This window comes from Perissodus microlepis, chromosome 23, assembly GCF_051167445.1.
Source record: "Perissodus microlepis isolate ML-2025 ecotype Zambia chromosome 23, ASM5116744v1, whole genome shotgun sequence".
Classification (NCBI taxonomy): Eukaryota; Metazoa; Chordata; class Actinopteri; order Cichliformes; family Cichlidae; genus Perissodus; species Perissodus microlepis.
In genome coordinates this window covers 30,849,157-30,877,127 of record NC_140482.1, presented here as the reverse complement: position 1 = coordinate 30,877,127, position 27,971 = coordinate 30,849,157, and the positions used below count along the sequence as shown (strand labels likewise).

Here is a 27,971-nt window from a genome sequence, read left to right as displayed (position 1 = left end):
TTTTTTTTTGTAATCCCTGCATTGTTACCATTTAAATAAGTACATAAATGCAAAAATTCACCTGCAAAAGTGGTGAACTTGAATGACCCAAGCCAGAGCAATCAGCACTAGATTGAGTCGAGCGGCTCTCAGCCAATTAAATTACGCTGTTTGATCACATGACACCGGTAGCCAGCAGTGTGTCTCCTAAAAGAGAGCTGTTTAAAGGTGAGTGATTAAGTTTTTCTCCTAAATAGAGATCATTACAGAACGCCTAGTCCTACTTAAAATCCCATTTATTTTTATTTTATTTTATCATCTACTCGAACTAAGGAAAACGTTTGACTAACTCAAAGACAATTTCCACGCCTCCCCTGCCTGTCTGCAGAGGCAGTTTTGAATTTAGGAGCAGCAAGATGGAAGCGGCAAACCCTGGCGATTCTCCGGTAAGTATATTGTTTTTTATCTTCAAGTTTGTCTTTTGAAACGTTAATTTTATTTAAATCCGTTGCTCACGTATAAAGTACACAGACGGGGTCTTTGCTCAACTCGTCTGAGGCGTGTCTCACTAAGCGCTACATGCTAGCATCCTGCTAACCGAGCTACCCTTTACATGCTGTGCTTTAGAAAATAGGATACTCGTTAAAACCAAAGACCATCTTGATTGAATGTAACTTCGCTCCACACAAGTTTTATGGTAGACATATTCATATTGGTATCTACTAAATGATTAATCCTTAGATTTTATCGAACGTTAATTTATAAATTGTTTCTGTCTTTATGTGTTTGTTTCAGATTATGCAAGATGAAATTGTTCAGTCAGCAAGACACTTGCTGCAGTTGCTGACATCATCCAACTGAACTGCTGCTGTGATGAATCAGAATACAAGGTTTACTTTAGCAAGACTTATGAGTTAATGCTACATTTAACTAAATTGTTATATATTTTGTGTCCAATATTGTCTCCATATGATTTTGTTTGTTGCAACATCTTGCAGAGAACAGAGTCAAGGTACCAGCTTGGTCAACCCTGAAAGACCATCCGTTCATCAAGAAATGACCAGGTGAAAAAGTCATAAACTAAACACTCTGCATGAGCATGGAATTTAGGATGCAACTTTATATCTTACCTGCTCTACACTCAGGGCTTGAATTACAACAACAGTCAATCACATAAAAAAAATATACTTTTGGTAGTTCTGTGTCTCTCTCCTCCAAACCCGGATGGCTGCTGGTACTGAACCGGGTTCTGGTTCTGCTGGAGGTTTCTTCTTGTTAAAGGGGAGTTTTTCCTCTGCACTGTCACTTCATGCTGCTCCGTGTGAGGGATTGTTGAGGTTGAGTCCATATGTCCTGCGAACAACTGCTGGGCAATGACACCATGCAATCTTCTGGGATTCCTTAGACAGAAAACCTGTGAACTGCACTTGTCCTTGGTCTTCACAGCTCACCTTTTTACTGTTTATTGAATCAAAATGCTCCAGTGACATGGATTCTACATTGTAACTGATGTGATGTTCTATAAAGTGGTTTTAATAAAAATAAAAAAAGGCAAAAATTAGTTTGTTTCTTTATTCAATTTTTGAACAGTGATACTCACTCAGTAAATGCAAATTATTTACACAGCAGTGTACTACAGGCATAAATCTAGACCCCTAGATAAAACATTATGGCATTATAGCAGTGACAACTCCTCCATAGTAGCAGGAGGGATTTTTCTTTTTTGAGGACGGCTCCTTTTACCTGTCACCACAGATGGTCTGTTTGTTTTGATCAAGAGCCTTTTTTGGGGCAGCTGAAGAGAAGTCTATCTTACGGCCAACCACTGACTGTATCTTGGTCATATTACCCAGCAAAACCCAGTATGCAGGTTCATCTGTAACAGTCCTTGTGCCACAGATCAACACTGTTGCTTCTACATTAAACAGAAGAGCAGTGACGTGGGTGCAGGTCTCCACGACTCCGGCCTTACAGGTGCAGTGGGCGGCTTCAACCTTCCCTGTGATGCTCACAGTGATCCATGGCTGCAATGCTGGTTCATTCAGTCTTTGAGAGTGCAGGACCTGAAACACACAAAGTTAATTTAAAGACAAGAACTATGAGCCAAGGCCGACATAAATGTGTTTTATCTACTTAATCATTAATGTAACAAAGTGTTTAGAAAGTTAGCACATACATGTAATTTTTCATTTCTTTATGTGTCCATCTATAGAACGCTGCATGTTATAGTGTAAATCTGCCTGTTCTCTGTCAGAAACCTGCCTGCAGAAAATGAACCTAAAGTATGTAATGCAAGGATGTCATCACTTTAGAGATGGAGAAAGCATAAAGTGACAATTATGAATCACTTAATATGATGAGGAGATTCTGCAGGTCATTGATCAATGTATAAAATTAAAATAAAATGTATTTTTAGTGACACAAGATACAAATATGGAAGCAAGATGTATAATCGCTCAGTTTGGGGAAATTGTGGGTAGCCTGCAAGGGCCTCAACTTCTCCATTCCCACAATGTGCAACAAATGGGCACAGCTGATCTTCAACAGTGGAATATCGGCCAGTTACTTCCAACTTTAACACAGCTTGTAGTCTTGGAGAGCAGCACACCAAAACTGCATGCACAACTTCTGCTAACAGTGGAAACGGATTAAGAAATCCATGCAAACAGATTCATAAACCGAAAGAATATTATTTTACAGGATTAATGATCATATCAGCCGCTGGCTGATCACAAACCCTGAGGGTGTATACGAGAAGTAGAAGAAGCAGAGGGAATATCCCGTTTAAGTTTAGATAGTATTTGGAAAGATACTGACCATATCCTTTTCTGAAAGTGTGGATATAATGGATGGGGTAAGGTACTGGCATGCTACAACTTTATAGTTGTTAAATTTTGGGTACAAGTATACATACCCATCTTGTACATGTTTTTTAATATTATTATTATTATTATTATCCTACCCAATTACATGTTTCTTTTAATCAGAGTATGCTGTTTTAATGACTTTACAATATCATTTACATTGTGTTCCTTACATTTTCCCTAATTGTATGTTATATTAATCCTATATTTCCGTTTTAATATTTGCCTTGTTTTCTTCACTGTCTGGTCTGCCTCTGTCTTGCCTGTATGGATGCATTTACACCTAAATGTCCCCAACAAAGGATGTTTTAATTCACCACTATTCCAGTGAAACACGAGTCTCCCATCTTCCTGCTACCGGTCTCGAGTTTTTGTTCACCAAAGCACACACCAACTTCATACTGACGGACAGATCACTGCCCTTTTGCCGCCTTGTCTGACCGTGTTTTGTGGCTTTGGTTCACTTCACCTCACTCTTCCCCTTTCTTGTCATTAAATCAGGCCGTTCTGCAACCATGGCAGCCATTCACTCTATGGCTTTATTCATGATGTATTTTACCCCTTCACCAAAGGCCGTTCTTGTTTCCAACATTATATTTGCAGTGTTCGTCTATCTATCAATATCTGCGGAGTATTTTTTTTTAACGAGTATCCTATTTTCTAAAGCACAGCATGTAAAGGGTAGCTCGGTTAGCAGGATGCTAGCATGTAGCGCTTAGTGAGACACGCCTCAGACGAGTTGAGCAAAGACCCCGTCTGTGTACTTTATACGTGAGCAACGGATTTAAATAAAATTAACGTTTCAAAAGACAAACTTGAAGATAAAAAACAATATACTTACCGGAGAATCGCCAGGGTTTGCCGCTTCCATCTTGCTGCTCCTAAATTCAAAACTGCCTCTGCAGACAGGCAGGGGAGGCGTGGAAATTGTCTTTGAGTTAGTCAAACGTTTTCCTTAGTTCGAGTAGATGATAAAATAAAATAAAAATAAATGGGATTTTAAGTAGGACTAGGCGTTCTGTAATGATCTCTATTTAGGAGAAAAACTTAATCACTCACCTTTAAACAGCTCTCTTTTAGGAGACACACTGCTGGCTACCGGTGTCATGTGATCAAACAGCGTAATTTAATTGGCTGAGAGCCGCTCGACTCAATCTAGTGCTGATTGCTCTGGCTTGGGTCATTCAAGTTCACCACTTTTGCAGGTGAATTTTTTGCAGGCGAATTTTTGCAGGTGAATTTTTTGCAGGTGAATTTTTTGCAGGGAAATTTGGAGGATAAAAATTCAGTGTTATAAATTCAATGTCTAAAAATACTTGAATTCTGATGACACTATATTTCTTCCATATACACGAGTTACACAAGTTCCGTTTAAATGTGCAAACAGTTTTTCAACTGCATTTAAAAAATGGTCTAAAAAGTATATCAAAAGTGCCCTAAACATGCATTTATTTTAAAGGCCACCAGAGGGGCGTGATCCGTTGTTGCAAAAAGACTTTCTTTTTCTATATAAATAAGTACTGTTTCTGGTTTATGGGCTCAGTAACTTATATCAGATTATGCTGATTAAAACATCAAGTTCATTTTGTACATTTTGGTCATTCCAAGAGGAAGATTATCCAGGGTATGCTCACTGGCTAATGACTTCCCGCTTTCCCCTTCCCCTTATCACATCTGGTTTCAAAGCGCAAAGATGGCAATGGCTAAAAAGCTGCTATCGAGGCTTCATAACAAGACTTGATATACAAGCCAATATGTGATTTCTTGTATGCTGTCTGTGGTTTTACTTTAGTCCTTTAGATTTGGTGCAGTAATAAATTATTTGTATATGATTTTAACATAAATTTCTAATTAGGATTAGGATTCAACTTTATTGTCATTACACATGTATAAATACAGGGTAACAAAATACAGTTTGGATCTTATCAGAAGTGCAAGAGCAGAAAATGCTATAAGAGTAGATTATATACAGATAAGGGTAGTATAAATTGTGGAATAGTTATGAACAGATTATGTACAAATAAGTTAAGTATACAGATGTTTATATTGCTATAGCATTAAATACTGGTTTTACAGTTTGGCTGCCTAATCTGTCCAATTATGGCCCAGTATAGAATGGATGAAAACCAGTGCTGGCTCTCCAACACAAATCCTGTAGGATTAATATTGACTACTTGACCAAAAACCAGTGTGTGACGATGAGCAACGTGGTCTGCATTTCTACCTGCACATCAGATTAATCACTTTGAAGTTTGTTTGTTTTTTGGCTTATTCATTTATTTATTTATTTTTGTGTGTGTAGCCTAAGGTTTATACTGTTAATGAGTAATTATGTGATAATGACATTTCAGGCCATGTTACAGAATAATAACTAATAATAATTGATTTATTATTAAATAATAATTCCAATAAAGTAACAAGTATTAACTTTTCTTTTTTTTTTTAAACATGGCAAATGAAAAGATACTATTGCACATGTAGCCAGGTGGAACTGTGAGTTAGGGTAACACGAGAACTACAGACCAGAATCATAATCATCACTTTGTTTTCCACCTGCCTGACAATCACATGTCTTTAAAGACAGCAGGCAGGCAGCGGGGAGTAACATGTAATCTGTCAGTCATTAAAAAACAAGATCAGGTAATTCTACTGTTTAATCTAATAAAGGCAGCACTGTGCAGTGAGCCTCTATTTCCCAGCATCACAGTCAGTGTACTTGCCCTTGCCCTCAATGGGCAGTATCACTGTGAACATGTATAAGGATATTTAGATACGTGACAGTTAATGGAAGTCTGGTCATATAAAATGCAACAGTTCCAGTTAAAATTTCTTTATTGATGGTTTTTGCCATTAATTTATTTTCATTAAAGTTTAATGTTCTGAAAGATTGTTACTAATTATCAAATTTATATTGGCACATATATAGATGAATTATAAATTGCTTCGCTCGGATGATAAATGAACGCCTCTAGAAGAAATCTGATAAGCGAATATTGAGAATTTCTTTTTCCTTTCAGGTATTTCTACAGTGAGTCATGAAACTTTCCTCAGTTTGCCTTTGAAAAGAGTCTCACGGCTGCTTGTGAATTATTTGCCTGCACACAGACCCCTGAATACAACACCACAGAGTCGAACATAGATTACATATGGATTACACAAAGACACAAAACACGGAGACTAAATCCACGGAACAGCTGCAGAAAGTTCCACAAGATGCTCGGAACAAATGACCTGCCTCATTTTATTTCTGCTTACTGCATGTTGTATGAAGTATCTTTACTTTTGGAAGAGTTTTTATTTAATTTAAGAGCCAAAAACCTCTGAACAGTACTGTATAGCATTTCTAAAAATACAAGAGCTGAGTCAGCCTTATGCAGATCACATACAGCTTCCTGTGAATGCGGGCCTTTATAAATTATTTCTCTCTACAGCCGATGTTTAATATTACTGAGAGGAACACTGAAATACATTAGAAAAAGTTGTGTTTTCAGTCAGTGATAATCCATGAAGTTAACTACTTACGCCCTAAAAGAAATTTGCTGACATAACATCAGAACCCGTTTTCGATACTACATATACATCATTGTCATTTCTTTTTTTTGGTAAAACCTTTTCATCCGTTTACAATCTGTAATTGCTTTTCTGTATTTTAGTATCAGCGTCTGTGGTAAAGTAATTCCAAACTGTTTCATTTACTGTCATGTTAGTGACATCAGCCTCATCTCCCAACCACACAGGCAGTGAGAAGTGTGAGTGGTCTAAATGCTGAGCTTCATCGAATATGTCAAAAAAAAAAAATGAAGAAGATAGGATTACATTCGCAGAATAAAAAACTGTTTGTGGACACAGACGTTCACTGTTCCTACAGTAACTGGCAACATTAATGAAGTCAAGTAGGGCTGAAATTAAACATTTTTATATATAAGAATTTTATGAATATGAAAAAATAAAATTTTTTTTACTGCCATTATGTCAGCAGACTGTAACAAATCTTAAAAGATGAGAGCGTCCTCAACGCCTCTGAAACCCTGTGAATGCGTTTCAGCATGAATGCTGTTTTCTGTGGTACTGATGCACGACAGCAGTTGCCCCTTGACTCTTTATTTTAGTTTAAAAAAAGTTATGGAAGTTTAACACATGTTATGGAAATAGATTTTTTTCCAGTGGAAATCCAAACACTCTCAAGTACCGAGTCCACCAAGTCAGCAGGTGACAACACAAACTGCACACAAGACACAAAGTAATAGTGACGTGGCTTCAAAAGCGTTGGCGATAAAGCACACTAACATTAATAAGCTGCTACAGTAGCTAGTTTGCCATACTTTGAAACCTTCTAGATGCAAGTATGATAATGGTGTCCTGGACCTCATGCTGATGAAGCATTACTTCATCCTCATGGAACATGCTGCGCGTTCTTCTTTTTATTGATTGCAAGTTTGCAAGATGTCCATAGTTTGCAAGATGATGCCAATTAGTCTGCAAACACTTGCCAACTAACCACCAACTGCTTGTGAAAGAAAACCAGAAAACCAAAAATCAAACCAGAAACAGAAAAAGTGCCTTTGAAACCAACATGTTTCAAAAGGTGTAGATTTTAGTTTGAAGGTGAACAGCCTCTATTTCCTGTTAGACTTTTCAGTTTCTTTACCACTTCACGAGGAGTTGATGAGTATATGTATTATATACTTATATATAATATTATATATTTTCCCTATGGTCATCTTCACCCACTTTGGGAACCACTGGGCAAAAACGCGTTCAGTGAACTGTATTTAATGACAGATGGAGAAATAAAGAGCTGTATTTTGGGGACCTTTACTGTTTGTAATCTCAGTGTAAACAAAAAGATAACAGTAAGTGGTCTAACTAATGAATATGTATTTATCTTAGTAGGGACCTCCCAGGGACAACAAGAGTTTGACTTTGCAGTTTAAACAGAAAGAAGTAATTTTTCATTGACAAACTGGATGAAATCCCGCAGTGGGAGTGGAAGGCAGTGAAAGTCCTGTGAATATTTTATCTGTTGTTTCTTGCCAGATTTTCTTATTATTGTTGCCGTTTCTTTTCTGAGCATGATAGTCATCTAATATCCCAAATTAGTCTCCAAACAGTTTGGCTAAACATGATTTCGTAACACAAATCGTTGCACAATAAAAGAATGAAGGAATGGAAATGAAGCGGCACTGTCTCAATGCACGCCGACTCCAAATATCAACCCATTTCCAGCTTGTTAGCAGCAATGTTTACAAATGTTAAACAGATGAATTTGTGCTTCTTTACCTGCTGTAGTCTTTATGACGTCTGTAGTGTTCCTCAGGCCCATAAAATCAAACTGGTACAGACGCCAGGACTTTTGGTCAGCCGCCTCCACAGAGTTCTTCCTCCACTTGTAAATCATTTCATCTTGTGGGTATCCATCTGCAATTACACAGAGCATATGTGTGTGTGACCCTTGGCACTACATGTCACATCCTAATGATGGATACCCTGTGCAGACAGACCTAGGGCCACCCGGAGCAACATTTGTCTTGAGGTGGATGCTGGCTAATGAAAAGACTGGGATGAAGACAGAGGCAAAAATAAAGCAGATTAAATGACAGCTTTAGTTCAATAAGGTAGTGAGTCCATCTAAATGTTACGTCTGACCTTCACGAGCTGCACACAGAGCCTGGAAGCGCTTTTACAATTGATCATGTGAGGTTAACGATGGGTTAATGATTCCATTTCTGCTCTGGTGTCATGCTAGCCTGAATCTTTAACACACACATAATCATTTTAAGTAGAAAGGCTAACAAAATTATGATCCTGCCTGACAGCAATTTGATTTAATAGGGTTTCAATTAACAAAAAACATTAACCGTGAGGGAACTGGTAATTGTTTTCAAACATGCTTGATGAATGACTTCTATTAACATTTTCCACAAGTCTTCCATTCGCCATTAATGCTGTCATTAAATATTTACCAAACCCTTCGTAAACTAAAAATGTATAGAGTACAACATCTGTTGAGAGCACCGCTTTATCCAAACTAACTTCATTCATGGCCTCCTACACTGGATTTGCATAAAGCATTAGTAATGGCTTGAAGATACGTAATGCATCTGCAAGGGAACAAAATCCATATCATGCACATCAGCAAGAAAGGTTACAATAGTTAGCTAAAAGTATATCATAACAATGTAAAGCATAATATAATTCAACATAAAACAGGCTGATTAAAAGCTTGACTCTATAAAAAATATCTTCAGCTGCTTCTTTAAAAGAGGAAGTAGAGTCTGTGCTGTGTAGAGAGAGCAGAAGAGAATTCTACAGCCTTGGTAAAACTGCCTGAAAAGTCCGATCCCCACAAGTTTTAGAGCTGTTAGTGGGGCCAGCAGCAAAAAGTCTGAGGTTTCAGCAGGTCATGATTTACTGGGGAGATCCACCATGGAGGTCTTAAAAGTTAAAACTAAAAATTTTAAATTAATTCTAAAATGTTTGGTAAAACATGAAGAGAAGCCAAAACTGGAGTGGTGAGTGATCTTCTGTTGGCACCAGTTAAAAGTTCTGTGACAGGATTCTGCACAGTCTTAAAGTTTGAAGTAAAAAAACTGTTACAAAAATTCCAAATACGAAGAGATAAAAGCATGAAAATTCATCTCAAGTTCAGCATGATTTAACCGAAAAGTCTGAAGAAGCTGATATGCCATCTAATTTAAAGCAAAAGAATCAGACCCAAAAGAGATCCCTGAGGTACTCCACGAGGCAGAACGGTTGTTTCAGACGTCAGCTGTTTCATACAAACAGTAACAGATTTATCCGAGAGATATGACACGACAAGAACAACAAATAAAAATGTGTTTAATTCAAATCTGTGGTTATTTGGTCAAATTAATCCCATAACCAGCAAAAGCAGGTATTGATCCATATGCATGTTTTCAGAGACTGGGATTTCTAGATGACTGTGGGTTCACTGTTCACATTGTAATATATCATCATTAATATCAGTATCAGCAGCCACTTTAATCGGTACACCTTGCTAGTAGTGGGTTGGCCCTCTTGTCATCACACAGTTGCTGCAGATTTGTCGACTGCACGTGTATGATGTGAATCTTCTGTGATGACTGTGGAGGCTGTGAGTGTGGGTACAGTCATTCAGTCACTGCTACGTTCAAGAAACCAGTCTTAGATGATCTGAGCTTTGCAACATGGTGTGTTATCCTGCTGGAAGCAGCCATCAGAAGATGGTACACTAGGGTCATAAAGGGATGGATACGGTCAGCAACAATAGTCAGGCAGGCTGTGTGTTTATATGATGCTCAGTTGATACATGAGCAGCAGCTAGAACCTTGGACACAAGGTAGAGTGAATGCTTTCATGATGTTTACACCAAATTCGGACTCTACTGACAGTAGAAGAAATCGAGACTCATCAGACCAAGCAAAATGTTTGCAATTTTTAATGCACCCATGTAAACTGTAGGCTCAGTTTCCTGTTCTTAGCCGACAGCAGTGCAACCCAGTGTGGGATGCTGCTGTAATCCAGCAATCTGGACTTTCTCCATCTCTCCTCTGACCTCTGGCATTGACAAGGCAGAGAACTGCTGCTCTTTACACAGGTGCCTAAAGAACGCAGAGTTACTTCTTTTGGTCAGGTTGGAGACATTTTGGTGGTGGTTACCAGTTCAAGAGCAATGTCTCCAAATTTTCTGAATCATTTCCAGGTTTACATGGAAATATTTATTTGAATTCCTTTTTGGAAATTTGTTAAAATATTGGTTTGGTCTTTAAGAAAAAGAACTTTATTAAAAACAATAAACAAAACCATCAAAGTATCAGTATTTAAAAGTATCAGTGATGGAATTTTGTATTTAAAATGCTAGAAATTTGACATGGGAGTGAGGGCTCCTATTTGTAAAAGTGTCATGCTCCTTACCAGAGATTGTATATTTTTTTATATACAGCCCATGCTCCTGACTGAAAGTGCAGTGTTGTGGTTTTTGCCTCTGCTGCACTTGGAGCTGGTATCTCAGTCTCTTCTACAATTGATTTTTCCCCGAGCTCTGGTGTAAAATTGCAAGTGTGCAGATCTATAAAGCTGATTAGCTGACAATGACGAATGAGGTTTGTCATTGGTATTGTTTTTTTCTGTTTAATTCTGTTGTAATGAAGCTACAGTAGCTGCACCTGAAGCATCTGGCTGTTTCACAGGTTTCCAAAGGAGAAAAATAGGTCAGTGTCTTTGCGTGATCATTTCTGCAGGAAATCCAGTGAAAAAGAGATTATCAGGATCATACAATAACACTACTCATTTAAAACTGCAGGAAATTGGATAGCTCTCAGTAATGACCTGGAAATGAAGGACTCATCTGAAAACATGTAATATCCTCAGTAAACAGTTTTTATTACTAAGAGTTACAATATTCCCTCCAAAATGTTAATTTCTCACAAAAACATGCAGAAGAACCGAGTGATAAATTCTTTTGAGGAGAGTAATGATCTACAGACACATTTATCAAATAGGATGTGTAAGCTCCTTATGGACACGATTTTGAAAGTCAACTAAAAAAGGACAATAAAACAAACTCTTAGGAAAAAAGTGTGAGACTAAACAAATGGAGGAAGTTAATGGTGACTTTAAGGTTGGATGAGCAGTTTTCTCTGATAACTTTCTCACCTAATAAATTCAATTCAGTTTTATTTGTATAATGCCAAATCACAACAACAGTTCTTTCAAGGTGCTTTATATTGTAAGATAAAGACCCTACATTAATCATGTAGGGTCTTTATTTCAGTAAATAATGAAAATAAAACTATTATATATAGTTGTTTCTGGTTTGTGCCATATATCATTCAAAACATGAATAAAATATATGAAAACAATATTTTTGGATACAAAGTTTTAGTGTGATAAGAATGCATAACTTCAATCAATCCAGCACGTGTCTATGAGATAGTACTCTTTATACAGCTTTGCAGCTCAAAGTACTTTACAGAACAACATATGCAAAACAGCCCCTAGCATAGTCGCAAACACACACACACACACACACACACACACACACACACACACACACACACACACACACACACACACACACACAAATAAAAAAATAAATAAAACCAGATTAAAAAAAAGAACAATAATTGAGAGGGTTAAAAAAAGTACAATAAGTAATTTTAAAAAAGGTAAAAAAGTGTGAGCAGAATTGATATTAATTCAAATAAAAGTCAGGTCAAAAAGGTCTTTAGGTCTTTAGTTCAGCTTTACGCATAAACATTAATGAACAGTTTCACATTCTAACCTTTCTTACTTTAGAGTAAGTAACTCTCATAACACAGACGGGTAAACCACACCTGCTTAAAATAAGTTATAAGCTGTATTCCTCCTCACATGGGTGGGTAACAGAAACATACACTGGGCTGTTTTTGCTTAAACAAATAGTAAGAAAGCTTAAATTCAAAAACTGTCCCCATCACCCTTAATTGAGCCAGAAAGCACTGATTTATGGATGTACATAAAGTTCAAATTAAGGATGATGACAGCCTGATGTTACTGAACAGTTTAGTTACAAAGAGCAGCTTAAAAATATGTTAGATGGGGTGCTATCAAACTCCCTAAAAATATGAAGGTACAGCAAAATATTATGACAAAAGTTGTGTTAAGTTTTTGTTTCCAGCCACCTGGAACAGGTATTACACCTGCCCTTCCCTGTGCTCACTATTTACTTCCTCACTGTGTGTCTGCTGTCTGTTTCCACAGGCTGTAAAGAGCAGGAAGTCAGCCTCCTGCGTGCTTGGAAAAAAGGTTGCTGATGGGTCTGAACAAAAATCAGAACGACGAGTTGAAAGACTATAAAACATTCCGTAAAACATCTGTGAAGTTTACATTTAAGTTTAGGATTAAACTTCACATCAGAGGAAACCCCTTGCATGTTTTCTGCTTCTCATTTGCTGAATAGCTACAGAATCTATATCCTGCTCTCTTCATCTGTGTGCACTGCATTGAATCATGTGCCGTGTTGATTATTCTAATCCTCCAGAGGCATGATGGCTTTTAAAATAAGCAAATCTGACTTAATCTAATCTTAAAACTGACACATCGTCATGGAAACCAGCGTAATGTCAGTTGGTAAGAAAGTGGGTTTATTGGATCACAGCAGGATGGGTCCACAGTCGAGGCAGATCAGCGAGAATATTTTAAACCCTAATAGGCAACACAGGGCGCAAGGTCTCATCACACCAATTCAATCCTCTAATTTGAGAGGCCACTGAAGGTCCACTGCAAATAACACATCACAGACACCTCAAGCTTCATGTTAGACACGTTTCTACATTCACTGTGAGCCAGGTTTACTGGATGGTAAGGGAGGAGCGAGCCTGAAATCAAGACGGAAACTGCGATGTAAACATCCACAGCATCATATCGTTGTTCCATCTGATGATATCCTTGTGAAGCTGTAATTGTTAGCTGAGGCATGCTAGTCTGGTGAAAGCTGTAATGTTTAAAGATCCTTCAGTTTGGCCTGTGGACAAAACAAGTGGCCAATGACTGGAAGTATAAAACTACACTGTAACATCTGTACTGGGTGATCTGCTACAAGTAACAGATGTTTAAAAGCCACCAAAAAACAAACAAGCACAGACTGTAATAAAATATGGATTTAGCCACTGTGACATCCCCTCTGGTTGCCAGTTTCAAAGCATCGGTTTTAGTATTTTGAGGACAGAAATGACTAAATTATGCTAAATAATCAGCTAACACTGGTTAGCTATGTTCATAAACTGTTGGACCTTTCAACATGGGAGTGTATGGGGACTTGCTCACTTTTAAGCCAGCCTCAAATGGAATCTTGGATGAACTGTTATTTTTGGCCCTGCCATGCTTTATGGCAGGGGTCGGCAACCTGCGGCTCTTTAGTCCGTATAGTGCGGCTCCGCGTGGCTTGGGGAAAATAAATTAGAAGTATTTAACTGAAGTGTATTTTATTTATGTTAGATCTTTTTTAACTTGTAGTTCTAAATTGGAAGATTGTTGTGATATTGAAATATAAAATAAAAATATAAAATATATATAAAAATAAAATTATATTCTATTATTTTTTTCATGGCTCAAAATAAGCGTCACACTCGTGGAAGCCGGTTAACCCGCCGAAACGGCATGCATTTATCGAGACTTTCAACCCCAGGTAGGCTAATTATGGATCTTCGGATCCACATTATGACAGCAGCTATTCTCAACCGTGAACTATGTTAAAAACAAACACGGCTCACGCCTCACAGATGACAGTTTACAGTCCTAAAGATGTAAAGATGAAAGTGACTTCGTACAGCCCCGATTTGCAGACGCTGTGCACAGAGGTTCGGGAGCAGAAGTCCCATTGTTAACATACCACGGCAGACCCGATGAACATGCTTTTCAGCATATCTTTATTGACCACTTCTCACACACGGTTGCTGTACGCATACAGCCGGCTGTAGCTTTTCAGCTCACAGCCCGACACATACCAACAACAGCATAGACGGCACAGACGTTAAAGCGGCGAGGTACGTCCTCCTAGACCACGCCTCACCACACACATTAACCAGGTAAAATACATATTTAGGCAGAATTTTGCAAATATCTATTTTTCTTTTTTCAGCAGCAGAGTGCTTTTTTTCCAATTATTTTTTAAAAGCCAGGTCAAGGCTCCAAAAGCCCAAAGGCGATATAAGGGTGGCGGCTCACAACAGTTTTTATTTGCTACATGGATCATTTTAGTTCAGCTGGGTGTCTTTCCTTTTGTTATATTTCTTTAAGAGTTCAAAATGTGTTAATTACAAAAATAAAATGTAATTTTCTCTGTAGCACTTCATGGATTTCATAAGCAACACACCTTAGTTGTTCACACAAAGCATAAAGGTAAAAAACAATATATACAGTGTTATCTTGATTTTAGATGTCAAAAAGTATTTGCGGCTCCCAATGTTTTCTTTTGCGTGGAAACCAGGTCCAAATGGCTCTTTGAGTGTTAAAGGTTGCTGACCCCTGCTTTATGGCATGATTATTTTCTTTAAAATGTCCAGGCACTTCTGTATGAGCTTACCCAAAGAGATGTTGCTCAAATGTTGCCATGACTACTTATAACCACACTGAAATGAAAAGCTGAGGATAAAACCTGCTGCCTCTCAGAAATACCAAATTAAATTAAAGAGTTGTGGTAACTGTTTGGACAACTGCACAACAATTCTGGGACATGTGACATGGGTCTTCATAATATCTTTCACACACATAGAGTAATCAGTTAATACAGTTTTTCCAGGTGGACGAATGCATCTGCTCTGCCAAAGTTTTAAAGCCTTTGTAGAGTCAGGAATGTTCCCACAGTCTGGTTCTTACATAATGCCTCTCAAAGCACTTTATACAACTTGCCTCATTTACCCATCCACACAAGCTCTTTTTCCTACACCTAAGTGCTTTTTATCTAATATTCACAATTCAATGAAAACATCATTGAATTCAGTTTCTTACCCAACGATACTTTGGCATATAGACTGGAGCTGCCAAGGTTCGAACCACCAAACGATTAGTTTGGTGGTTTTATGGTTCTTCCTTAAAGTAAACTACATCCTTTACATTAACTGTAAGAAATAAATGCCCCAAAACAAAACTACTAACTGAACAGAACAACTGCTTTTTGGAAAGGTGATATGTACTGGAAGATTTAACGCAATAGGCCACTGGATGCAGACATGTAAACGTCTTTGTTATACCTAGGTCATTTTTGGTCTTAATTGTTCTCCGTGTTTGTTCAATTTACGTATTAACACATGTTAATATATCCCAGTATACAAAGCAGGATCATATGGATCTTGTGTGACCCGTATAGCTCTGCTCATGGTGAAACAATGCACATAATTTGAAAATGCAGAGGAGCAAAATACATCCTGTACCTCTCATAAACATGGAAGATACAGGAGAAGATGAACACTGCACTGAACACAGTGTACTCACAGCTGGAGAAGATGAGCGGACATGAATGTTCATCCATTGGAAAGTTGTGCAGCTGCAGCTGGCACTCTGCGTTTATGGTCAACCTGCAAAGAGAACAAGATTTTCTTGTAATGAACCTCTTCTGCTTTGGTCCAGATGGTGTAAATTTATATTCAGGTTTTCAAAGTATGATCTCGATGGAATCGGTGGAATGTGAAAGGAGGAACAATCATTTAGCTATAAAAGCGTCCTCGCAGCTACATATTAGGGATTCAAGTATGATAATCAGCTAGTGTGATGCAGCTTCAAGTGTGAGAAACGTCTAAATCACAAAGCTACTGCACACGCGGGGACAGGCGACGGCAAAGAAGCTACCCTTCCATTTCAGTTTCAGCTTGTCCTTTGTAACCCCTGTAAAATGCTTCTTTATGTCCTACCATGGTCATTTCTACCCAAAGAAAACATTGGCCATGAAACAAAACATCTGTGTAACATAATGGTTTGTTTGACTTGATAGAAAGTGAAAGAAGAGAGAAAGTATTTTGTTTCTTCACATACTCTTTTAATGATTTACAAAATCTCAAAAATGTGCTCAAATCCTTTTTAGGCCTCAAGCATATAGAGCACTTCATGTTATGCATTTTATTGTATTTTACTTCCAGTTTGGTTTAGTTTCTTATGAGGTTTCTGGCCCACCTTGTTCAGCTATACAAGCTGAATGCCTCGTTACTCTTTGCAGTTAAGCTTTCCAGCTTTGTTAAAACAGATCTTCAGATTTTCCTTCTGTGTCAATGTTACCCATTCCTTAAACTTTTTTTTTTATTTGCTCTTTTGCCTGCACATTGCTGGCTTCAGATTAATATAAATTTGAAATTTAGAATAGGCAAAATTATTATTTGATCCAGGGCTGAATCTCTAAGTTTGCTCACTTAGAAAGAAACAAACAGACTCTTCTAGTTTGAGAGACAAACAAAAAACTAAAATCAAACAAAAACAAATATTATAAAAGTTGCACATTAATTTGCCTGCCATTGAGTGAAATAAGTATTCAATCTCCTAGCAAGACTTTGTACTTGGCGAATAAACTCTTGTTGGCCCGCACAGCGGTCAAATGTTTCTTATTTTCGGTCAGCAGGTTAGCCCACATCTCACTTATGTGTTTCAGATCCTGGAAGCGAAGCTCTAACTCTGTTTTGCTGTTGAACTCGCTGACGTATTTCAGTCATTAATTCTTTAAGTTACTTTACAATGAAAAACTTGAAAATTCTGTGATTGCAACTGAGACTGAATAACATCTGAAGATGCCACTCTGGACTCGTTAATCTATCATTTTGTCTGTTCACCTTTGGGGCAAAGGTCACTGTTTCAGGGTAGACAGCCGATACAATAGACGAAACATTATATTCCTTTCACCAGTCACTGTGTATTAGTGGAGGCAAATTTTAAAATGTAAATTATAAAACCAAGCCCCTATCATCAGCCCTCCACCACCGTGCTGACAGTTGGTACGAGCTGTCAGTGCTAATGCGCTGTTTTGGTTTGTGTGTTCTGGAAGGACATCCCTTTTTTTGGTCTCCTCTGTCCAAAGGACGTTGTGCCAGAAGTTTATCCAAACCTTGCTGTGGTGCCACGTTCTTTTTAGACAAAAGAGACTTCTCCTGCCTCCTTTCAAACAAACCATACTTGTTCAGTCTTTTTCGAATTGTACTGTAATGAACGTTAACATTTAACGTGTTAACTGAAGCCTGTAGAGTCTGAGATGTAGCACTTTTTTTTCCTCCAGTTTCCGAGGATTTCACGGTCTGACCTTGGAGTGAATTTACTGTGACATCCACTGCCTTGGATGTTCTTCATTTATGAATAATCTTTCTCATTGTACTGCTCATTGTTACTGCCCATTCCAGATTAATGGGCAGTAGCACAATAACTGCTCAGGATTGAGATATCTCTCTGAGAATAGTCCATCTAACTCTACTCCATGTTCCATGTTCTACTCCACTCCAGGACCCAAAAGCCACTGCAAATGTCCCACTGCCACACATGACAGGACACAGCAAGAGGGGACCGATGGCTTAGATCTTTTTTAGTGACACAAGGTGAATGTGCATAGTTTTATACAGTTTTCATGGCTTTCTCTGGCTGACTGTGCACTTGCGACAGCCTTTATTGTCCTTCAATGGATTTATAAAACTCAAAAGACAGTCATTTAGGTTGCTGTATCCCTCTCCCCAGGTCTATGTGATTGTATGCACTTTGACATAAAATAATAATATAATTAATAATAGAAAGGGGTAAAGCTGTACTGAGATATAATTAAAATAATAAAAAAAAAAGACAAAACCAAAAAGAGCAAATGGCATTTCTTATTTCACTGAAAAAAGAGGCTGCAGGAAGTGATGATGATGCCTTGACCTCTTTTTACATAATGGAATTGGTTCTATTCACACATCAAACCATGTGACTGAGTAATCAACCATTAAAATAAGGAGAAAAAATCTTAAAGCATTATATTAATTATTCCAAAATGGCTTTATAAAAGGAATGCTCTGTATGTGTAGATTACATGTGTCACATTAACAAAAAGACGGTAAAAAGCGAAGAAAAGCAGAGAGAAGGATCTTTGCAGAGTGACTCTGGTATGATCTTTCAGCCTCATTAAGGCATGGAACTGGGACAATACGATGCATGTGGGAGAGGCATGGATATCACAAAATGTCATCTCTGTTTACTCCAGCCAAGCCAGTGCACAATTAATACCAAATGACATTTCATAGCCTTCTCTCATGCCATCAGCGGATATTACTCCTCAAAGTTTGCACGCTTCTGAATAGTCAATAGAGCTTCATGAGGACCAATCTTTGTTTATGGCTTGACTTGGACATCGAAATGCTGCTACTTCTTTGTTGGATTTACTACTCTGTGTGAATAAAAAAAAAAAGTCTGATAGCCTTTAAAGACACTACGTGTGGAATACTTTGCAATACAGTTGCCTCAACAGAAAATGTCAATTAAAAAATGTGAAGATGTCAAACATAAGGGCGGCTACAAAAAGACCGAGGACAGTCGAGAGATGCTTATTAGCGAAGGAGCATTTTATTATAAATGTGAAGTGCTGCAATTACAAAGAGTGCTCGAGGGCACGAGGGTAGATGCCTCTGTAAATTGGTCTTATATCTCAAGCAACCAATTTGCACTTACAATAGTTGAAGATAGAGGCTAATTGCTCTTGCACTGCTCTGTTCGCTAAATTTCCTTACAAGATGACATGAATGGATGTTGCTGGCTCAAAGGTGACACGGCACAGAAAACATCAAGATCCAGAAAAGTAATTACAAAAATCATATGGAAAAAAATGTTAATATGCTATGTACCATAGGAATGATGTCACAGGGTTACAGAAATCCCACGTTTACGCAGAGGATTAATGTGCAGGTTTTATTCAGGCAATTTTCTGGACTGGGGAAAATTTTATGTTCTTTTTTCAAAGCAGACAGAGGACATTTGTTTTGCATTGCTGTTACATGCTGTGCAATAAAATAAAATGCCATCACATACTGAAGACGAAACATCCGATCACTTAACGCCTCTTCCTGCTAACTCAAGCAAAATTAGCAGTAAGAACAGTAACATTATCTTAACAACTGAAAGAATAAAGCCCACACTGCAGCATTTCTTCCTGTAATGAGGGAAGTGATATTTGGTGGCACATCAGTCCCACCTAAAAACACTGAAACTGGCTCAAATTACAGGATAAATGAGGACAGTGAGAATACAAAGACCCTTATAGAGAGCACGTGTATCAGAAGCTTAAATGGGGCCGAACGAAACAACATACATTTCAAATTTTATTTATAAGCACAAATAAATCTATTGTTATACTATGTTCACTATGTTATACTTTAACTATTTGTGTACATAATACTATATTGTCAAATTATGATTATGTGTCCAGTATTAAAACAAACAGAAGTAAGAAATGAGCAAATATGGGGACAGACGTAAGAATGTGTGTATGCCATATGCTATTTATGGCACCTCATGCATACTTAATGGATATACAAGTTTATGCATATACAATTAAGCCATGCTGAGAAGCATAGAGGAAAAAGAACACAAAAGAATGAGAATCTCTGTCCTGGAGTGGCCCAGCAAAAAGCCCAGACTTAAAATGCACCTGAACACTTTGACTCAATGCTTCAACTGCTCTACAAAGTCCAGCAGTAACGGTATAAATACCTTTCAAAGTTTTCAGTTCAAAACTTCAAAAGCATTTCTTCTGCAGCCTAATAATTGGCTGGGTGTGGAGTTTGCATGTTCTCCCTGTGCCTGCATGGGCTAAATGGACTGAGCTTTATACAGTCCTTTTCTACTCTGCTTGAGTACTCAAAGTGCTGAACAGAACATGCCTCAATCACCCATTCACACACATTCATTGAAGCACTTGTTTCTACACCAAAGTGCTTTCTAGCTAACACTCACATAACAGAAAGCAACTTGGGGTACACTATCGTGCCCAAGGATACTTTGGCATGCAGATTGGAGCATCAAACCACTAACCTTTCGATTAGCAGATGACCTTTTCTACCCTCCTGAGCTATTTATGTAGACACACTGTAGCAAAGTGGCAACCTGTCTGGGATGTACCCCATCTGGACAGCTGGGATATGCTCCACCCCCAAGTTTAATAAGCGGCTACAAAAATTAACTGAAGAATGTATGGATTAAGTACAGGGAGGTTCATCTTTGTATGCATGTAACTGGGGCATGATTTTCACAGAGGCAGTTGCAAGTGAAGAAGCGTCTGTGGTTAGTGATCGCACTAGATTTTTAGGGCATGGTACGCTTTCTCGTGTCTGGACACTGAACTGGACTTTGGGGGTCAGGTCAGTTCGCAGGACTAAAGGGTTCCTTACACTCTCTGACTGTGTCTCTATATTTGTCCGGGTACGCTGAGGGACAATTCTGCATATTTTCTGACCGTGTTGTATTTCAGGAAAACATGAACAGATGTCTGTGTTGAGTTCTGTCTTTACCTTAAGGTATAAAGTATCTTCCCATCGTTCCATATCCTGAGCAGCTGGTTAGGCATTGTAATCCAGTGGGAATCTGCAGTCTTGGAGTTTCTGAAGATGGTGTCAGGTAGCCAAATAAGTCCAACCATGTTGCTGTTCAGAGTCAGTATTTTCATTGTGCTGTTGTATCTGAGGCGACTGTCGGTCCACGTCTGGGCAAAGATGATGTCAATTTGATATTCCTAGAAAAACAAAACCAAACAACGCATCATTTTTTCTTTGCCATATTATAATCCAAACTATTAAAAAATAAAATACTAATGCTGTTCTGTGGCTATGGGGAGAAAACAGGAGCGATGTTACCTGCTAACCAGGATTATTGATTTTCTGTTTGTGAATGACTCTTTATAGGAGTAGTGTGTGTGTCAGAAACACATGAGTCTATACCATCAATCATGTGTCATTTTCACCAGGGGGAGCATCTGTCATTTTATGTATTCACTTGGCCATTTGTGACCAGTGATGCTTATTCCATCATTGGTCTGACCTTTCCAATGCTACATTATTTTTTATCAATTTGTATTTTTTTGAATAAAATGATAATTTACTACAATTAATGTGAAATATGTAAATGAGAATGAGACAGCTGATGGACAGACCGATGGCACGCCTGTGTTAACCAGCAGACCTGTGAAATGTAAAAAAAAAAAAAAATCATATTGTTAAACACACTGCTGCTCACTGTATTCATTAAAATACTCAAAATCTATTAGTTGTCCTTCATTCAAGCCTGAAGAGTAGGATGGACAGAGCTCTTCAGTCTGCAGCATCAAGACTCAAGAACAATTTACCACTTCAGCTCCATTTAGCTGACTCTATGAAGTCTTTAAAAGAAGAACAATTGAATAGCATTCATTTTAAACTACAAAAAACCCGTCCATGACTGTCCGTCCATCCATCCATCCATCCATCCATCCATCCAATTCAGGGTCGCAGGGTGGCTGGAGCGTATTCCAGCTGCCATTGGGCAAAAGGTGGGGTAGACTCTGGACAGGTTCCCAATCTATGTCAGGGCTAACACGGAGAGACAGACCACCATTCAAACTCACATTCACACATTTTTCTGCATTTTTTAACCCTGAGAGTTTCATAAGGTGATATCAACATGAAAAACGAAAAAAAATTTAGGCATGAAAAATACATTTGAAACTGAGTGTTTTCTAATATTTTACTGGAGAAAAGTACAAAAAGTGCATTGTGGGTAAATTGTCAAGGCTCCATATCACCAAGTGCAATAGGTGGCTGCTCAGTACAGGTTAGAGCAAATCACAGGTCTCCTTTTACCTACATTTGATACCACGATCATTTTGTAGCCATTATTTCTTCTTAGTCAAATTATTTTCGAATTTTCATGGTAAAGTGAAAACTGAGCCTCTGACATTCTCTCACTTATTTATATTTTTAGTCTTGACTCACTCTACTTCTTATCTAACTCTCAAATACATTATCTGAATCTTATCTCACGTAGGTTTTTAAATTCTCTCCTAATATTAAAACTACTTACTAACTCTGCCAAGAGTTATTTTCAAAAAGCTTATATGCAAGTTACAGTCTTCCATTTAAGCAGGGAGGAAAATGTGAAAATGAATCCAGTAGCATACCACCGAAGAGCCGATGATGCTGTTGATATAAAGTCTTTTTTTCAGGATTTAAAACCAAACCAATATACTGTTATGACACTTCCTGGTATTTGTGGTGGTTTTAGCACCTGAAGGTGTAAAGTGGCAGTGAAAAGCCTCTTCCTGCATTTCTCATGAGTAAATATATGTTCTCAATGTACAGTTCGGCCTGGTGTTGCTCTTATAAGCAAGCACGACTTCACTCGGTACACTGAAATCCTGCACTCTATGGTAGCAGCGCTCATGGAGTTGTGGAGGTTTTCTTGGTCTGCAGATGATGCTTAGACATTCACTCGGTACTTTAATTTTTAAAACCTAAGAAAATAAAACTAAAACAAAAAGCTATTTAAGACACAACGTGATTAAAGAACCACATCACTATTACATTAATTGCACATAGGATGCAATTTAATCAAGCTAACAATTGACTGTTATTCAGAAGATACAGTAACTATCCATGTTGTGACAAGAAAACATATAAATCATGTAGATGAGCAATGATGAGTCGTGCTAGTGCGATCTGCGGTATGCCAAGCTAAAATTCTCCTCAGCAACAGCTGAGTTCTTACTGTCCTCTGGTAACAATACAGACAAAGAAGTGAAGCATAATGAAATTAATGATAGCCTGCCTTCCTCCAGCAACCTACATCTTTTTATTCTGCTGCCACCGCCGGAGATGCATTTGACCTTTTACCCAGTCTCTGCACCAGTTTGAATAGCTCACCAATTAGAAGGAAGCCCATAATCAAGAGAACCACTGGGTACTCATGACCTTTAATTGTGTGGTGCTCAGGGGGAAAAAATGTAAATAATATCCAGCACTTAATGACCAGTGAAAGAAAAGAGCTGCAGATCAAACAATGAAACTTAATATGAGCTGAATCACATCTGGAAACAGTCAGCTGCAGGTGGAGGGAGAGACGTAACCCTTACACATCAGCATTTCTAGCTTTGAGTGTCTTGTATAATTTCACATTAGAGGTAATTTTAACTATTCTGAAGGAGTATCGATCACACTTCCCCTCCCTGCTGCTCGCAGCTGCTTCCAGTCATTACAGCAGGTGTTGCTGTGAAGAAAATGGGTCTTTCACCTCAAATGCCTCAGAGGAGCAGCTATATTAAGGCTGCTGATGTAGAGATACTGTACATACTCATGTTAAATTTAAAGGTGCTGATGTGCATTACAAATGGACTCCACCTCCTGATCATTTCATTCAATATAAAGTACAGAATAAAAGATGTTCATCTTTTACTTTAACCAGCAAGGTTTTGATTTGCTGTCCAGTAAGAAAAAAAGAATGTGTGACCTTCATCCCATTTAACACTATTGTGATTAACTGCAATGTCACCTGTGAGCCAGGTGTTATCAATAAACTGGAAGAGTTGGACCTCGTTATTGCTTCTGTGGCTAAATGGGACCAAATCTCTGCGACCAGGCTTGAGCACCTGTGGAAAGACCCCCGCTCCCCTCATTGTGTGTGAGTAAACCATTAAATTTCAGTTTTTGGGGAGGGGGGGAGCATGTAGTTCTTTTGTGCCGGCCGACTTCAAATTGGACAAACTTTGACCAATTGTGAACTGTCCCAACAGCTTGTGGCATTCGAGTTCCAGAGAAAACTGTGGAATAGTGGAAGCTGTCTTAGCTTGTTACAGGTGCTGCACTATCATCCATTAAAGTACACTGCTTCACAAAAAACAGTCAAAACTGCAAATCAGCCAGCATGGCAGCAATGCAGCTCACCTACTTCCTTCCATGTTAAATGCTTGGTCGCTCGTAACAACTGGAGGAGACACCACACAAACCAAACTTCTGCTGCCACAACTCAAACTCAGATTTTGTATTGCATATATTTAGTATTGCATGTATTAATTCAATCTATTCTGTTTAAGGGTTGTTTTTTTTGTTTTTAAAGATTTTTATGAAGTGTGGTTAGTGGATGTAGGCCACTGCAGCACACACATGAAATGACACTGCATTTAGTCACATAGCAGTTACAACAGCAATCTTTGAGCCTCTCATTATTGTTACGACTGCTGTCGTAATGTTGTCTGATATGCATATTTGAGTGTGCAGGTGCCTCTCCGTGATTGGTGCATCCAGGGGGCGGAACGTACGGATTGGCTAACTACCTGGAGACAACGTATATGATGACACCGCCATGGACAGCCATTCATCCTCGGCTCACCTTTACCGACCGCTGTTTCTTTATACAGGAGCATGTAGGGGTGGACTGCCTTTTTATTTGATGACCTTTTTCTCATGTTTTTGTTAGTTGGGGAGATAAGTCATTGTCATTTGATTTGATTCTTTTCATAGATAAGTTTGGTACATCCTTTAGATAGGCTCCCTTTTGTTTGTTGTTTTGGCGTTTGTCCATGGATCACACTTATGTTATGGTCTGGCCACCCCTAGATGGGCCATAACATTATGCAATGTTTTGGTTTTTTTCATTCAGTGTATAAGAGTTATCACAGATGATGGTGAGTACCTAACTCTTAAGCTTTTGTGTTGTTTGGCTTTTGAAAATTGTTCTCCCTTAGAAACACTGACAAACATAAAAAACTACTTCTAATTTTTCACAAAAGTCCTTTTGTTGTTCTCCAAAAATGTGATTAATTGTGTTTAAAAAAGTTACTATATTCTAAATGTAAAAAGTGCAAGCTACAAGCTATTTAAAAGCATCTGCAGAAGTGCAAGCATGAGGTTTTTATAGAGGTTTTTGGTAATTGAAGATAATAAGGGTATTCTGTTCATTTGCAGTTTTGACATGTAGACATGGAAAATGCTTGACAAAATAAGTGTAGGTTCATGTGAGGCACCAGTGTAAATTTACTTTTTTTAAATGCACTGTGGAGAAAGTTAAATATTATCCCATCATTTCTCATTCTGTCCTGTCTGACAGAAGTTAAGTTAGGTCACGCTGACCACATTTACTCTCATAATGGAATAATTCCTCATCAGCTTTTAAATCATGTGGACAAATGGGAATATTACTCATTATTGAAAACATGCACATGGCTTAATGTCGAGGAATTATTCTGCCACAGTTTACCCGTTGTTTAAAGTGGCCAGAATGCAAATGAGACAGCCACCGGGCTGAATAATGGCTCAGGAATGAATGTACAGCTGAAATGTGAGGCAGGATGACACCTCTGCTCTGAACCGCCTGCAGTGGTTCAGCTGTTTAGGGCCATCTTCCACTAACCTTCCTGTCTTCTTATGTAAATACATCTTTGTTAATGACTTTTTTAGATGCAAAGCAATTTATAGAATAACCTTGTTCCGCACTGTGTCGCCTCAAATGGGTGGGATACACCTAATCACCACATTCTGCCTATGCAGAGGAATACTTGAAATATAAAACATTGAAATTGCCTCTTTGACCCCTGCATGGAATTATGCATCTATAAGCTCTGCAGTAAAACACGCACACACGAGTTGTTTGATATATTATAGTTTGTGGTTACAACTCAATTCCAAAATCGTGGGACACTGTAAATTGTAAATAAAAATGTAAGTAAAGTGAGTAAAATTTATTTATACAGCGCTTTTCACAGATAAAAATCACAAAGTGCTTTACAACACAAGAAATGGAAATATAAAACAATGCAACAGTAAATAAAACAGCAATGCAAAACAATAAAAACAACATAAGAGGAAATTAATCAAATGCTTTTCTAAATAAAAATGTCTTCAGCTGTTTTTTAAAAGAATCAATGGAGTCCGTGCAGCGTAGAGACAGTGGAAGAGAATTCCACAACCGTGGTGCCACTGCCAGAAAGGCTGATCACCATGAGTTTTAAAACGAGTGCGCGGTACCACCAGCAGTCTCTGATCTAATGACCTTAAAGCTCGAGAAGATGAATGTGGTTTCAGCAGGTCAGATAAATATTAGGGAGCTTGACCATGTAGGGCCCTAAAGGTTAGAACTAAAATTTTAAAATGATACCTAAAACTTACAGGCAACCAGTGAAGGGAGGTCAAAACTGGAGTGATATGAGATCTTCTCTTGGTGCCTGTTAAGAGACGTGCTGCGGCATTCTGCACAGTCTGAAGACGATTTAAGGCTGATTTGTTAAAACAAGTAAAACGACTGTTACAGTAGTCTAAACGGGAGGAAATAAAAAGCATGAATAATCATCTCAAGTTCAGGCTTTGACACCATTAGTCTGACCTTTGAAATAGTCCGTAAATGATAAAAACAGTTTCGGACCAGCTGCTTAGAATGCTGCTCGAGCGACATCGAGCTGTCAAATATGACACCGAGGTTTCTGAGGCTCGATTTTACATAAGGGTCTAAGAAGCTGATATGCTGCCTAATTTCTGAGACCATGTGGTCTGGAGCAACAATTAGTTTCACTTCTATCAGAGTTTAGTTGGAGGAAATTGTCATTTAACCATTGGTTGGTTTCTGTCAGGCAGTTACTTAAATTAGGCAATTTATAAAACTCAAGTTTTGAAGGAACAGTGTAGTTGAATGTCATCAGCATAGAAATGATAGAAGATATTTTTATAGCGCTTAATAATTTGCTCTAGGGGGAATATAAATATATATATTCTTGGTGCAGTGACCCGCGCTGTGAATTTAATTTATTCCCTTTCCTTTGCTTGCCTTTAGTGTGTCTGTGTATGTATATATGACCTTTGTGCTTTTTTTTGTCTCTCCGTATGTTTCCTCTGGATTTTCCTTTGCTTCTCTGCTTCCCCTTGAGGAATGCATTTTGGTTTTTGGACTTTACTTTAAGTTTTTCTTTATCCTGCCCAACTGAGTCTGAATTTGGGACCTTCCATTCAAACCCTGACATAGGAATTCATGGTCAATACTTACACTCAGAGTGCAGCCAGAACCTTGTGGATCTGAAACTGAAATTCCTCCACTATTAGTGACGCATTTGCTGCAGGATGGTGATTTAACTACAAAATGGGATATCTGCTTGGTAGTCTCAAATCTAAACAGAAGTATGACAAGAATACAACCAGTTGGCAACCAGATGAGCTGAATCCCCTACTGCAAAAGGACTAGACACAGACGAGTTGTGCTCATTGGTGCAGACTGACTCAGATCGATTGACTGCATTTACAATTTAGATGGCAATTATTTGCAAACCTCTACTAATCTGACTGACAGTGACTGTGTGTGATCAGAACTTGGCTGTTTGGGGAACAGTTGTCTTCCACCAGGTGGCCTGTGCAATCACCTCACAGTTAGAAGTGGTTGAGGGTGTGAATAGCAAAAAAAACCCCAATCATTGATAAACACGGTTGACTGAGCCGTAAGAGAGCAGTTATGTCTGTGAAGAGAGCAGTTAATTTAATCAACACCCAACTGGCATTTCTGTTCAGCTGGTTAGCTTTTGTGTGTAGACCGTGTTTCAAATAAAATAGGGCAACTTAGGTAACATTAGATGAATACATAAATCTTGCTTCTTTGTATACTATTATCAAAAGTTTGAGGTCAGGCCTTATTATGGGAGTTTCTCAGAAA

General features: G+C 38.2%; 1 protein-coding gene and 2 long non-coding RNA genes across 4 annotated transcripts in view; 1 reads left to right on the top strand and 2 right to left on the bottom strand.

The window, feature by feature from the left end:
- gabrg3 (gamma-aminobutyric acid type A receptor subunit gamma3) overlaps positions 1–27,971 on the bottom strand; it is a 76,235-nt gene that overhangs the window by 11,857 nt on the left and 36,407 nt on the right. Inside the window, exons 4-6 of the mRNA XM_084922300.1 lie at positions 20,828–21,048; positions 15,816–15,898; positions 8,124–8,261 (exon numbers count right to left, since the gene is read on the bottom strand). Coding sequence (XP_084778426.1) covers positions 8,124–8,261; positions 15,816–15,898; positions 20,828–21,048 — 442 coding nt within the window. The remainder of the gene's footprint in view (positions 1–8,123; positions 8,262–15,815; positions 15,899–20,827; positions 21,049–27,971) is intronic.
- On the top strand, positions 156–1,540 carry LOC146361761 (uncharacterized). 2 transcript variants are annotated; one of them, XR_014799486.1, is made up of 4 exons: positions 156–207; positions 368–425; positions 775–869; positions 978–1,540. It is a non-coding gene; the product is annotated as an uncharacterized LOC146361761 (long non-coding RNA). The 2 variants fall into 2 exon arrangements; XR_014799487.1 differs by having other exon boundaries at positions 173–207; positions 313–425.
- Positions 1,538–3,954, bottom strand: LOC146361760 (uncharacterized). Its single transcript, XR_014799488.1, has 3 exons — positions 3,903–3,954; positions 3,685–3,742; positions 1,538–2,042 (listed from the first exon to the last, which is right to left on the bottom strand). It is a non-coding gene; the product is annotated as an uncharacterized LOC146361760 (long non-coding RNA).